The 15,189-nt window shown below is 39.6% G+C and overlaps 1 protein-coding gene across 1 annotated transcript in view; it reads right to left on the bottom strand.

The window, feature by feature from the left end:
* Positions 1 to 15,189, bottom strand: part of LOC128233434 (angiotensin-converting enzyme-like) — a 54,692-nt gene that overhangs the window by 12,437 nt on the left and 27,066 nt on the right. The window contains exons 12-18 of the mRNA XM_052947106.1: positions 10,546 to 10,668; positions 10,246 to 10,382; positions 9,865 to 10,061; positions 9,470 to 9,628; positions 9,015 to 9,102; positions 8,387 to 8,530; positions 7,903 to 8,094 (exon numbers count right to left, since the gene is read on the bottom strand). Coding sequence (XP_052803066.1) covers positions 7,903 to 8,094; positions 8,387 to 8,530; positions 9,015 to 9,102; positions 9,470 to 9,628; positions 9,865 to 10,061; positions 10,246 to 10,382; positions 10,546 to 10,668 — 1,040 coding nt within the window. The remainder of the gene's footprint in view (positions 1 to 7,902; positions 8,095 to 8,386; positions 8,531 to 9,014; positions 9,103 to 9,469; positions 9,629 to 9,864; positions 10,062 to 10,245; positions 10,383 to 10,545; positions 10,669 to 15,189) is intronic.

Genomic DNA, 15,189 nt, shown 5'->3' with positions numbered 1-15,189 from the left:
TTGTCGTGTTTGGTGGCTTTCAAAGATCTTGATACTCAGTTGTGTGTATTCTGACTTCGTTCTAAAGAAAAATAACCTTTTGCCAGTAAATCAATAAACATTAGGCATACTGGATTCCGAAAAGTAAACGACAGAAATTCACACATTTTCGTTTCCTAATCCATAATGAATACAGATTTCAAAATTTTAAATATTAAATACACAAAGTTGGGTTCGCCATCTAATTATTAAAGTGATTTTCGAGGTCCATGTATATCGCTTGCTATTTATAAAGTAAGTAAGTAAGTAAATGTTTTAAATGTATTAACATAGGAAATATATACAATTATAATTATCAATACAAAGTACGAGCCCGATGTGCCTTATAAATCACTTATTTTGTAGCGTTCACATTATCACACGGAAAGTGGTGTACATGACGGGAGCGAAGACATGTAAAGCGAATAAATAAATGTAAGCATTAATTCTAGCTATATCAAGTCTAAACAATTAATATATACATAAACGTATACAAACTATGCGATTAGATACAATATTTACAGACATAGGGTTACAAATATATAATATCATATAATAATGAACCGTAATATTAGATTCAATAACAAAGTAATCATCGGTACAACTGCATCTGTATTATATAAATATATAATATTATATACCGTTTTTATGACGAAGAACATTATCTAGTATTCTACGTCCTCTAAACGCCAGCTCCACCACTTTACGGTGGTGCAAAGAAAAAGAGCTGTCGACACTTCCGTGGTGGAGCTGTGCCCTATGTTTACATGAGATGATAGATACTTATAGTTATATGGTAAAATTAACAGCACCTAGCCATTCGTTTTCGAAATAGTTTTCAGTAAGGTTAAGGTAGTTCGCGTGGAGTTTTGTTTCCGCAAGTATGCATAACCAACATAATGTTCAATGAATGATAAACATAGCAACTTTTGTATTCATTCCAAAAGCGTTAACTTTTAATATTACTTCAAGCGCAAAACATACTCGATAGCGCCACCACTAGGGCAACAGCGCCACCACTTTTATAAATATTTGCATTTTTTCCTTTTTAAGAAGTGCTTATCAGTTTTGTTGTGTTACGGCATAGGTACTATACATAACAGTTATGTTTGCATGCGTGAGAATGTTCTTACGGGGTGTGTAAGCACCGAAATGTACTTGCTATGCAATCAGATCTCAAAATATGCACAAGTCCGATTCGGGAGAAAAGCTCCTGGCACCACAGTTTGCACAATATTGAAACGAAATAGTAACCAGCCTACATTAAAGTGTTCTTACACGGTACCACATTCTCCGATTTTCGAAATATGTCCGTTAAATGAAACTATCAAATAAAATATAAATCATACTCACGTTTGTTCATGTAAACATAGGGCACAGCTCCACCACGGAAGTGTCGACGGCTCTTTTTCTTTGCACCACCGTAAAGTGGTGGAGCTGGCGTTTAGAGGCCGTGTATTCATACTTCAAAACAGTAGCTGCCTGTCTATTTTATAACAACAAATTCATTTTTTTAAGATTTATTGAAGTGCATGATCGCTTAAAGGGACTAGACACCAGATAATACAATGGCAAGAAAAAAGAAAATTGTCAAAAACTTACATTAAATTGATACCGTAGTGTACAACGCATTGAATCTTACTTACTGATGTATCACATCGCTTACGACACATATATCTTTCGCAGTTTTTGCTGATTTTTTCAATTCGAAATTTACTGGGGTTGTCTACCACGTAGATCCGAGTTAATTTAAAAATAGCGTCGTATATGTATCAGTACTAATCACGGGACTTTCACATGCTGAATCTACACGCTTTAAACTGGGAAAAAAACTCTGCGCCTATATTAAAAGGGTTAACTCAGCTGAGATAGGGACTAAATTTTCTATTAATCATGTTAAATGATGCATTATCAGCATCATACTGCTCGTATTGACAATTTTAGGTTTGTCTTGTGGAAATACTTTTTTTTGCCGATTTTGGGACAAACTGGTCTTTTAATACGATGATCACATTAAACTTACTTGCGTAAAATAACATGAAGAGAAAATTTCTGATAAATTTAAAATGGTCCAATTGAGGCAGGGACACACAGCATTGGGGTATTTAGTTTTCCAACATATTGAAAGCTGTTACACCGATTGGATTGATGAAAACCAGTATGTTGTCTTTTTTTTTAAGTTATCTTTTCGCACTGCTTCCTATGCTTTTGCTCCGCAACCAGCTCTTTCGCTTCCATACATCTTGAAAATTGAGCATAAATCGTGTAAATAGAAGTTTCATCAAATCAAAAAATGTACAGCAGTCACTACCGACCGGCATTTCATTAATACACAACCTAGAAATACTACCTAAAAGCAATCTAAGAACAAATTAGTCGTGTATAAAATTCCAACATGTTCGCCGGTGACAAAGTTCTAGCCGGAACAATTTACATGTTTAAAATATGAAACTGTGTTTACCATGAAGCTGCATCATCCTCACACAGCACTACATACCCCGATATTTGAAAAGATATAGAGGATATTTGTTTATTTCAGTGTATGATCGTACTTTATTTCACGAGTGTCATAGAAAAACATATTTTCACGAGTGGCGAAGCCACGAGTGAAAATACAGTTTTTCTATGAGCACGAGTGAAATAAAATACGATCCAACATTGAAATTAACACATTTTCTGTTTCTTTTATGATTTTTCGGAGTTTTATTAGTATTTTAATTTTCTTTCTTTTTACCCCCTTTTTTGAAAAGGGTGTTTTTACGCCGCTACCCGTGGGATGCCCCTTACGCAAATTCTATATATAAAAAAGCTGATGACGCATTAAAATCAGATCAAATTGTGAACGTCACGATATGATTTTAATGAGATTGCTGATGACGTAGCTGTCAATTTTCCATTTCCTGTCTGATAAGAAAAAGTTTTCTGATATTATTTTTTATAGTTCATTATTCGCTAGTTTTTAGTGCAAAGATTTTATGAAGATTAATCAATGAAGTTTTATTAGTGCATCTTTGTTCCAAAAAATTAACGAAAACACTTCTATTTTAAGCGGGGCCTGAATACATAACCAAATTACTACGTCGCCATTTATTGAATGAAAATTTGAAAGGTCGAATGTGTTAGCAAACAATTGCGGATAATCATTGGATATACAACATTTTACTAGTTTTAGAGTGTGTTTCATGATACATGGTTATTCAGTCATCTGACTGTCAGAGCAGGTCGATTTCCAAGTAATGATGAGGACCACGCTAGTTTGTTGACAAATTTTGAGGCGTGGGTGGGGTAAAAAATATAAATCTGTAAATTGTTGTGTGAAATTTCCGGGAAGTTCGTATTACTTATTACAACGAAAAACAGTTAAAATACATTTGAACGATGATATAACATTCTATTTATGTTCGAACTGTTGTTTTCGTCTGTAATTTGTTTGGTATAAAAGCAAATGTTTGAACATTCAGCTTCAGGATCAAGAAAACGTTTGAAAAACGGGATAACCATTTTTCTAATAAACGGTAAGTTGTTAATTTCCAGTTGTATATATTTTATTTGCCAACATTTTCTGGTTCAAAGTGAATTGTTCTGTTTAAATCCAAGGGGAGTAACTACAATGCATTTTAAAAGTAGATTTGAAAGTTGATATTTTCTCTCCTTATTTTACAGTGAAAATATCAAATTGATACTTTCATTGTTGTTATTTTACTGATAAAACTCCATATTTCATTGAAAAGCTGGAAGAATCCTTTTTTTTCTTTTTTATAAAGAGAAATAGTGATTGGGCACTTGTGGAAACATCCTCAAAGCAGCGCGTCCGCCCTAACCCGAAAGTAGCTTTCTCTAGTTTTGCTATGTTCTCTTTTGGTTGAGGAGAGAATGTTTACAGGGCGTGTATTTTAAGAACGGTATTCAGTTGTTTTATATGAACTTCTCGTTAACGGAATGCAATTCAACAATTCGTCAATCTCCAACAAACTTGTAATGTTTTCAGTCGACCGTGACCTTAATTCGATTTAAGAAGTATCTTTCGAAGATAAATTACTGAAATCATCAAATTGAAAGAGAAAATATTAACCTTTCTTACAAAAAATACAAATGTGTATATCTTTAAAATATGTTTCTATGAGATATACGTCTTTTATTTCTTTATATTGAAAAAAATATATGTTAGGCCTAAAAAAAAATGTCTGTTTCGGCTATCCCGACCCTACCTACAAAAATGCGCCGACCCTAACTATTTGTTTCCGTTTCTGGGCAAAAAAAATATTCGTTAGAGAATAGAGAGTTACGAAGGGCGGATAAATGCAGATTTTAATCAGAATTATTGTTTATATGATAAAACAAAGTCAGGCAATGACAGTAATGTAGAAAAGACTGCCATGTGCAAGAAAACACTCTGAACTTACGACAGATTTTGAAAAAAAAAAAAAAAAACCCTACCTACCCTTCCTAGAAATTTTGGGAAGGTTACCCTAAACAAACATTTTTTTTTGGCCTTATAGCGTTAATAAGTACATGATAAAAAGCGAATAATGTTTTCAAACAACAATGTCGTGCCTCTCCGTTGAAAATGTGTTCGGTTTAACCGCGATTTACATATGCAATGTTTAGTTGGTCCAAAGTTTGGTCAAATTTTATTTCAAGTTTTAATTTTTGAAATAGTTTAACTCACTGTTTTACTTTACTTGTAGGATGTTACTCTTTGCCTCAGTCCAAATGCATGTCAACAATCAAGCGTCTCTGTAACCTTGACCGGAGGTAGCACAAGGATCAATCTCATGGTATCAGTTTAATTTTTGGTCAAGTTGAAACGTTTCCCACTTACATATAGCATTATTAAAGGAGTGTTGGAGTGGGAATCATCTAAAATAAGTTAGTAAAACTCTTTCATAAAATGTTAAACTTGAAATCAAATTTCATTTCATTCGGTTTACTTAGTTTACTTTACTTATAAGGTAGTTTTAAAAGCAATGCTTACCTTGCTGTCCTGGATGTGAGTAATAATCTTCATAAGTCTTCTTAACTTTCATCATTTACACATGTATTTCATTTTGTATCCATGTACAATTAAATTTACTTTACATTCATCATAAACCATTGACATGTTTTCTTGTACCATACAAGTATACACAATATACATTAAAACCTCCCATGAAAGAGATCTGTAAGGTAATCTGAAATGTCAACTAAAGATGCATTATTCAAATCAATTCGTCTTCGACTACACCAGTTTGTCGATAGTTTCCATGATGTCAATTTGAACAGTTGTGGATTGGAATGATATGTTTGTGTTTTTGGTTGTACTAACTGGTTTTTGAATTGGACAGACAATCAGTCGCTAAAGTAGTCGGTGCTCCAATGGCGTCAAGGCTAATGTGGGGCTATTAGTATTATCTTGCAATGGTACTGCAATATATGGTTTAGAACTTTCGGTATAAGGCATATCGGGGGATAGGCATATGCAAACACGTTTTCCCGTGAAATTGATGAACAAGTTGATCAAGCACTTTAGACGAAATTGCAAAAAAAATCTCTTACTGTTTGAATCGAACGATCTATGTTTGGTTTACTCTCTTTCAAACTGTTCATTAATGACCCCAAACCCTTTTGGAGGTACGAGATGCCAATAATCCCCGTACGTGATGCCAATAATCCCCGTACGTGATGCCAACAATCCACATACGAGATGCCAACAATCCACATACGAGATGCCAACACTCCCCATAGGTGATGCCAACACTCCCCATACGAGATGCCAACACTCCCCATACGAGATGCCAACACTCCCCATACGTGCTCCCAACAATCCCAATACGAGGTGCCAACAATCTCCTTACGAGATGCCAACACTCCCCATATGAGATGCCAACACTCCACATACGTGCTGCCAACAATCCCAATACGAGGTGCCAACAATCCCCATACGAGATGCCAACAATCCCATACGAGATGCGAACACTCCCCATACGTGCTGCCAACAATCCCCATACGAGATGCCAACAATCCCGATACGAGATGCCAACAATCCCCATACGAGATGCCAGCAATCCCCATACGAGATGCCAACACTCCCCATACGTGCTGCCAAGTTTCCCCTTATGCCAACAATCCCCATACGTGCTGCCAACAATCCCCATATGCCAACAGTCCCCATACGAGATGCCAACACTCCCCATACGAGATGCCAGCAATCCTCATACGTGCTGCCAACAGTCCCCATACGAGATGCCAACACTTCCCATACGCGCTGCCAACAATCCACATACGAGATGCCAACACTCCCCATATGTGCTGCCAACAATCCCCATACGTGATGCCAACAATCCCCATACGAGATGCCAGCAATCCTCATAGGTGATGCCAACAATCCCCATACGTGATGCCAACACTCCCCAAAGGTGATGCCAACACTCCCTATACGAGATGCCAACAATCCCCATATGTGATGCCAACACTCCCCAGACGAGATGCCAACACTTCCGTACGAGATGCCAACACTCCTCATACGATTCTTATAGTGCACATTTTTCACTGTCTGTGTTACTACTGGCTTCCGACCTTGCGTGTTCTTTAGAAGCGTGTTCTTTGAGGCAATTACGCTCAGAACCAGAGAATATGGGGAAAAGAACGTCATTATCTCGTCTGGAAAAGTCCGATTCAGACTGAGCACGAAACCGAGGTTCTGCTATATCCTGAGACTCGTTACTACGATCACGCTGCCCAAATAGCCCGTTTACTACGATCACGATGCCCCAATAGCCCGTTTACTACGATCACGCTGCCCAAATAGCCCGGTTACTACGACCACGCTGCCCCCATAGCCCGGTTACTACGATCACGCTGCCCCAATAGCCCGCTAACTACGATCACGCTGCCCCAATAGCCCGTTTACTACGATCACGCTGCCCCAATAGCCCGTTTACTACGATCACGTTGCCCCAATAGCCCGGTTACTACGATCACGCTGCCCCAATAGCCCGGTTACTACGATCACGCTGCCCCAATAGCCCGGTTACTACGATCACGCTGCCCCAATAGCCCGGTTATTACGATCACGCTGCCCCAATAGCCCGGTTACTACGATCACGCTGCCCCAATAGCCCGCTAACTACGATCACGCTGCCCCGATAGCCCGGTTACTACGATCACGCTGCCCCAATAGCCCGTTTACTACGATCACGCTGCCACAATAGCCCGTTTACTACGATCAACGCTGCCCCAATAGCCCGTTAACTACGAGCACGCTGCCCCAATAGCCCGTTTACTACGATCACGCTGCCCCAATAGCCCGTTTACTACGATCACGCTGCCCCAATAGCCCGTTTACTACGATCACGCTGCCCCAATAGCCCGTTTACTACGATCACGCTGCCCCAATAGCCCGTTTACTACGATCACGCTGCCCCAATAGCCCGTTTTGTAGCAGTTTCATGGTTGAATCAAGTTTGCGGTCTGTGTTTTTTTTGCTCCAAGTTCTGTGAGACGTTTCTGCTGTTCAGTAATTTCCCCACCCACAGCAGTTTCACTAGACCGTAGGGGAAATGAGGGTAATAATTCACCCGCTGCCTTAACAGCAGCTTCAGCAATAATTTATGAATTCGATATAAATAACCCACAAAATAAAATATATGTCCGAACATTTCAACGCTAAAAGTAAAATTGATACCATGATGTTTCCTCGTGCTACTTACAGTCAAGGTTACAGAGACGCTTGATTTTAATTATGCGAGCGTCTTACGTGTCTGAACATAAACAAAGAGTAAAATACTATAAGTAAAGTAAAATAAGTAGGTAAAACGAATTAAACTAAATCCATTTTTACAGCCACGGCGAAAAACATTAAGACGAACAAACCTTTAAGTCACAGTTTGTTAAATGAATGTTTACCGAGCAGGTGCGCAGGAATGTGACCGGAAGTGGGAAAGTGTTGTGCGCCGTAGACTATCATTAGTCGGCGGCGGACGTAGGTGTGCAAGAGGCGGTAAAGCGGCTTGAGGTCGGCAAGTAACTTCCGGAGGTCTTCCTGGAAGGTGGGCGCTTCGTATCTTTGGCGCCAGTACGCCCCCGTGTCCGCGTATCCTACATTTCGTATGTATACAGAATAATATGAAGGAAAGCAATATTTGCCACAAGACCTAGGCAAACTAATGCGAATGACCTTGGCCTTGAAGCCTTAGCCAAATTTAAATGACATCATTGGAGAAATAGTAGAAAAAATACTTTAAATATCCCCCGACACAAGTATACCAACAACGGTCTGGGCCAAAGATGCTCAAAATATCACTAGATACTAGACTAAATGGCTTTGTGCAACTTAAGTTTCATGACCTAGGACTGATACTACATATGGTTAAAATGCATGCTTGTTTACCTAATTGTCGTATAGCCTTGTTACTCAATTCAACAAATTTGACGTAATTTGCTCTCATATTTGGTCCTGTGACGTCACGCCATCCTTTCCATGCCTCAAGCAGTTCCGAATAGTTCCGCGATGACGTCAATATTTGTGTCAAACCTACGACATAATGGCAGTAAGCATGTTTTATCAAGAATAAGTAATGTATGAGACCCATGCGTTCACGTTTTGGAGATCCAAAAATGCATCCAAAGTGAGCGGCATCAAGGTGAGAACGTTATATGTGACTGACTTTGACATAAAGAAAGCGAATGGTATACGCTCATCCTTTATTATTGAAATATCCAGCTGAGCGTGAAGTTTGAAAGAAATCCATCTTATAGAAAAAAGTGTGACTAAATCCGAAATATATTTTGGAGTGAGATCACTATTAGGCTGTGTGGCCTTGACCTATGATATCATTTGTTCGTTTAAGCGCAACATAATTTCCAATGGATCTAGAGATAATACATTATATATAGCAATTGTATTGCTGAGACATGAAATATTGTTTTGAAATCCTTTTTTTAAAAGCATTTTTTATTTCTATATACTTTTAAATATACCCAATATTTCCCCACCCGGCTTAGATCTCAATTGTTACCTGGGTCGAGGGCTAACGTCCGTCCATCCGACATGGTCAAATTCGCCATTCCATACGTGCCCGCCATCCGCGCTTTTACGTCAGCTAGCTGTTGGAAACAAGACAAATCTTCAAGCAGTTGATGAAAAGTAGACAAACATTATTTATAACGAAATCGTCTTCCATGCTTTTGGTGTTTTCCTGGGTTGTTATGATTGGAAATGATGTCACGAAGTTTTGTTGCTCAATTGACATTTTTTTCTAGAAGTTAATAACATAATAAACAAAAAAGCTCACTATGAACACTCGTTGAAAAATATCCATACCTTAAACCTACATGGAACAACTTCCAATATATGTTCGATAGTTGTAAACATAATAAATGCACGTTGCGCGTGGCTCATCTGGCCTTGATCACGACAATATTCCTCATCCCTCTATTTGTCGTTTTTTTTCCTTCTCTGTTTTATTCCTACCTCCTTTAATTGCTCGTCCTCCAATGCACTGGTGCCGATATCCGTTATCTTTCGGAACTGACGTCTAGCGATGACGTCATCAAGTTCATGCCACCGGAAGCGGTTGGCCTCTTTTGTCATTTCCTTCCGGAACTGGGAATACTCGACGCTTGAATTCACCTAAACACATTTCAAAAGATAAGGCGCATACGTTAAGTTTTATTTGAAATATTGCATCATGTAACCTTCGTTTGAGCTTGTGTCTATGGGAAATTACGTGCATTTTATAATGAACCTCCCTAGTTACTCTACAATGGATAGAACAAAATCGATGTAAAATGTTCCTTCATAAGACATGATAACATATATTTAACCTTGAAACAAATGCAGACGCGCTAAACATTATAAGAGGTTACCATGGCCTGCCTATTGTTGTCTGTGATGTTACTCTCATACGCCCATTGAGCGACCACGTCCTTGTTGGTGATCGCCCCTCCCGCCTGGTTGTAATACTTCAAGAAGTCAGCTGCCGACGGGTAGCCTCGATAACCGACTTCGGCCTCATACTGTACTGGGACTTCTGGGCATGCATCCGTCCAACCAACCGCCTTTCCTGGTAGTGTAAAACATAAAATAAATGTCGATCGTTTGCCAACTGGATGGATGGATGGATGGATGGATGGATGGGCGCACGGGTGGATTGATGGATATATGAGAGAATGCTACTGGTGGTCGATTGACAGACCAAAAAATTAAACGGCTTTCGAAATTTAATAACGGTAATCAGTTCGGAGTACCCTCATTTTGCTTTTTAAGCCAATCGGTTAGCGGGTGGAAGTATCGTTTTAATGGTTCGGTGCTCAATTTCCGCAAGCCAGTCGTCTCTTCCAAGATGTCCGCCCACGGCCGTGATGATCCCTGTTGAAGAAGATGCCTAGAAAAGGTGAGGCTATGTTGTAATTCATTTGCTTTATATACATAAATTGTGAAATGAGTATTGTTTTTTGTACTTGCAATAAAGACTTTAACTTTGGTGTTTTATACAGGCAATTCTGTAAAATATCGCGTCTCTGTAAAATGCAATAAATGCAACTTACTGAAGTTTTAATCCCGCGAGAGTTGAGTTATAGATATCACATCTATGTAGGGGACCAGTGTCTCCTATAGCCTCACACAGAGAGGCGTGAAGCTGAATCTGTAAAACGTTGCTCACAAAGTACCTACAATGTACACATGAATAACATCAATCTGCCCAATAATGTACAACGTACCAGCAATCATCATTGTCCCATACACTGTACAACGTACCAACCCTCATCAATCTCCCATATTCTGTACAACGTACCAGCAATCATCAACCTCCCATACACTGTACAACGTACCAACACTCATCAATCTCCCATATTCTGTACAACGTACCAGCAATCATCAACCTCCCATATATTGTACAACGTACCAGCAATCATCAACCTCCCATATACTGTACAACGTACCAACACTCATCAACCTCCCATATACTGTACAACGTACCAACACTCATCAACCTCCCATATACTGTACAACGTACCAACACTCATCAATCTCCCATATTCTGAACAACGTGTCAGCAATCATCAATCTCCCATATTCTGTACAACGTACCAACACTCATCAATCTCCCATATTCTGTACAACGTACCAGCAATCATCAATCTCCCATATTCTGTATAACGTACCAACACTCATCAGCCTCCCATATTTTGTACAACGTACCAACACTCATCAATCTCCCATATTCTGTACAACGTACCAACACTCATCAATCTCCCATATTCTGTACAACGTACCAACACTCATCAATCTCCCATATTCTGTACAACGTACCAACACTCATCAGCCTCCCGTTTACTGTACAACGTACCAACACTCATCAACCTCCCATACACTGTACAACGTACAAACACTCATCAGCCTCCCGTATACTGTACAACATACCAACACTCATCAACCTCCCACATACTGTACAACATACCAACACTCATCAACCTCCCATATACTGTACAACATACCAACACCCATCAACCTCCCATATACTGTACAACGTACCAACACTCATCAACCTCCCATATAATGTACAACGTACCAAAATCATCAACCTCCCATATACTGTACAACGTACCAACAATTATCAACCTCCCATATACTGTACAACGTACCAACAATCATCAACCTCCCATATACTGTACAACGTACCAGCAATCATCAACCTCCCATATACTGTACAACGTACCAACAATATTCAACCTCCCATATACTGTACAACGTACCAACAATCATCAACCTCCCATATACTGTACAACGTACCAGCAATCATCAACCTCCCATATACTGTACAACGTACCAACAATCATGAACCTCCCATATACTGTACAACGTACCAACACTCATCAATCTCCAATATTCTGTACAACGAACCAGCAATCATCCTTGTTCCATATACTGTACAACGTACCAACACTCATCAACCTCCCATATTCTGAACAACGTACCAACACTCATCAATCTCCCATAAACTGTACAACGTACCAGCAATCATCAACCTCCCATATACTGTACAACGTACCAACACTCATCAGCCTCCCATATACTGTACAACATACCAACACTCATCAACCTCCCATATACTGTACAACATACCAACACTCATCACCCTCCCATATACTGTACAACGTACCAGCAATCATCAACCTCCCATATACTGTACAACATACCAAAATTCATCAACCTCCCATATACTGTACAAAGTACAAACAATCATCCTTGTTCCATATACTGTACAACGTACCAGCAATCATCAACCTCCCATATACTGTACAACATATCAACACTCATCAACCTCCCATATACTGTACATTGTACCAGCAATCATCAACCTCCCATATACTGTACAACGTACCAGCAATCATCAACCTCCCATATAACGTACCAACACTCATCAACCTCCCATATATTGTACAACGTACCAGCAATCATCAACGTCCCATATACTGTATAACGTACCAACACTCATCAACCTCCCATATACTGTACAACGTACCAGCAATCATCAACCTCCCATATACTGTACAACGTACCAATACTCATCAACCTCCCATATACTGTACAACGTACCAGCAATCATCAACCTCCCATATACTGTACAACGTACCAGCAATCATCAACCTCCCATATACTGTACAACGTACCAATACTCATCAACCTCCCATATACTGTACAACGTACCAGCAATCATCAACCTCCCATATACTGTACAACGTACCAGCAATCATCAACCTCCCATATACTGTACAACATACCAACACTCATCAACCTCCCATATTTTGTACAACATACCAACACTCATCAACCTCCCATATACTGTACAACGTACCAGCAATCATCAACCTCCCATAAACTGTACAACATACCAACACTCATCAACCTCCCATATACTGTACAACGTACCAACAATCATCCTTGTTCATTATACTGTACAACGTACCAACAATCATCAACCTCCCAGATACTGTACAACATACCAACACTCATCAACCTCTCATATACTGTACAACGTACCAGCAATCATCAACCTCCCATATACTGTACAACGTACCAGCAATCATCAACCTCCCATATAACGTACCAACACTCATCGACCTCCCATATACTGTACAACGTACCAGCAATCATCAACGTCCCATATACTGTACAACGTACCAACACTCATCAACCTCCCATACACTGTACAACGTACCAGCAATCATCAACCTCCCATATATTGTACAACGTACCAACACTCATCAACCTCCCATATACTGTACAAAACACCAACACTCATCAACCTCCCATATACTGTACAACGTACCAGCAATCATCAACCTCCCATATACTGTATAACATACCAACACTCATCAACCTCCCATATACTGTACAACGTACCAACACTCATCAACCTCCCATATACTGTACAACATACCAACACTCATCAACCTCCCATATACTGTACAACGTACCAGCAATCATCAACCTCCCATATACTGTACAACGTACCAAAACTCATCAACCTCCCATATACTGTATAACGTATCAACACTCATCAACCTCCCATATACTGTACAACGTACCAACACTCATCAACGTCCCATATACTGTACAACGTACCAACACTCATCAACCTCCCATCTACTGTACAACGTACCAACACTCATCAACCTCCCATATACTGTACAACGTACCAACACTCATCAACCTCCCATATACTGTACAAAACACCAACACTCATCAACCTCCCATATACTGTACAACGTACCAGCAATCATCAACCTCCCATATACTGTACAACGTACCAGCAATCATCAACCTCTCATATACTGTACAACGTACCAGCAATCATCAACCCCCCATATACTGTACAACGTACCAGCAATCATCAACCTCCCATATACTGTACAACGTACCAACACTCATCAACCTCCCATATACTGTACAAAACACCAACACTCATCAACCTCCCATATACTGTACAACGTACCAGCAATCATCAACCTCCCATATACTGTATAACATACCAACACTCATCAACCTCCCATATACTGTACAACGTACCAACACTCATCAACCTCCCATATACTGTACAACATACCAACACTCATCAACCTCCCATATACTGTACAACGTACCAACACTCATCAACCTCCCATATTTTGTACAACATACCAACACTCATCAACCTCCCATATACTGTACAACGTACCAGCAATCATCAACCTCCCATAAACTGTACAACATACCAACACTCATCAACCTCCCATATACTGTACAACGTACCAACAATCATCCTTGTTCATTATACTGTACAACGTACCAACAATCATCAACCTCCCAGATACTGTACAACATACCAACACTCATCAACCTCTCATATACTGTACAACGTACCAGCAATCATCAACCTCCCATATACTGTACAACGTACCAGCAATCATCAACCTCCCATATACTGTACAACGTACCAAAACTCATCAACCTCCCATATACTGTATAACGTATCAACACCCATCAACCTCCCATATACTGTACAACGTACCAACACTCATCAACGTCCCATATACTGTACAACGTACCAACACTCATCAACCTCCCATATACTGTACAACGTACCAACACTCATCAACCTCCCATATACTGTACAACGTACCAACACTCATCAACCTCCCATATACTGTACAAAACACCAACACTCATCAACCTCCCATATACTGTACAACGTACCAGCAATCATCAACCTCCCATATACTGTACAACGTACCAGCAATCATCAACCTCTCATATACTGTACAACGTACCAGCAATCATCAACCCCCCATATACTGTACAACGTACCAGCAATCATCAACCTCACATCTACTGTACAACGTACCAACAATCATCAACCTCCCATATACTGTACAACGTACCAACATCCCATATACCGTACAACGTACCAACAATAACAAACCTCCCATCTACTGTACAGCTTACCAACAATCATCAGCCTCCCATATACTGCACAATGTACCAACAATAACAAAACTCCCATCTACAATACAGCTTACCAACAATCATCAACCTCCCATCTACAGTACAGCTTACCAACAATCATCAACCTCCCATCTACAGTACAGCGTACCAACAATCATTATCCTCCTATCTACAGTACAGCGTACCAATAATCATTATCCTCC

This window comes from Mya arenaria, chromosome 5 (genome assembly GCF_026914265.1).
Source record: "Mya arenaria isolate MELC-2E11 chromosome 5, ASM2691426v1".
NCBI classification, from domain to species: Eukaryota; Metazoa; Mollusca; class Bivalvia; order Myida; family Myidae; genus Mya; species Mya arenaria.
The sequence above is the reverse complement of the archived record's forward strand: the minus strand, read 5'-3'. Positions and strand labels throughout refer to the sequence as shown.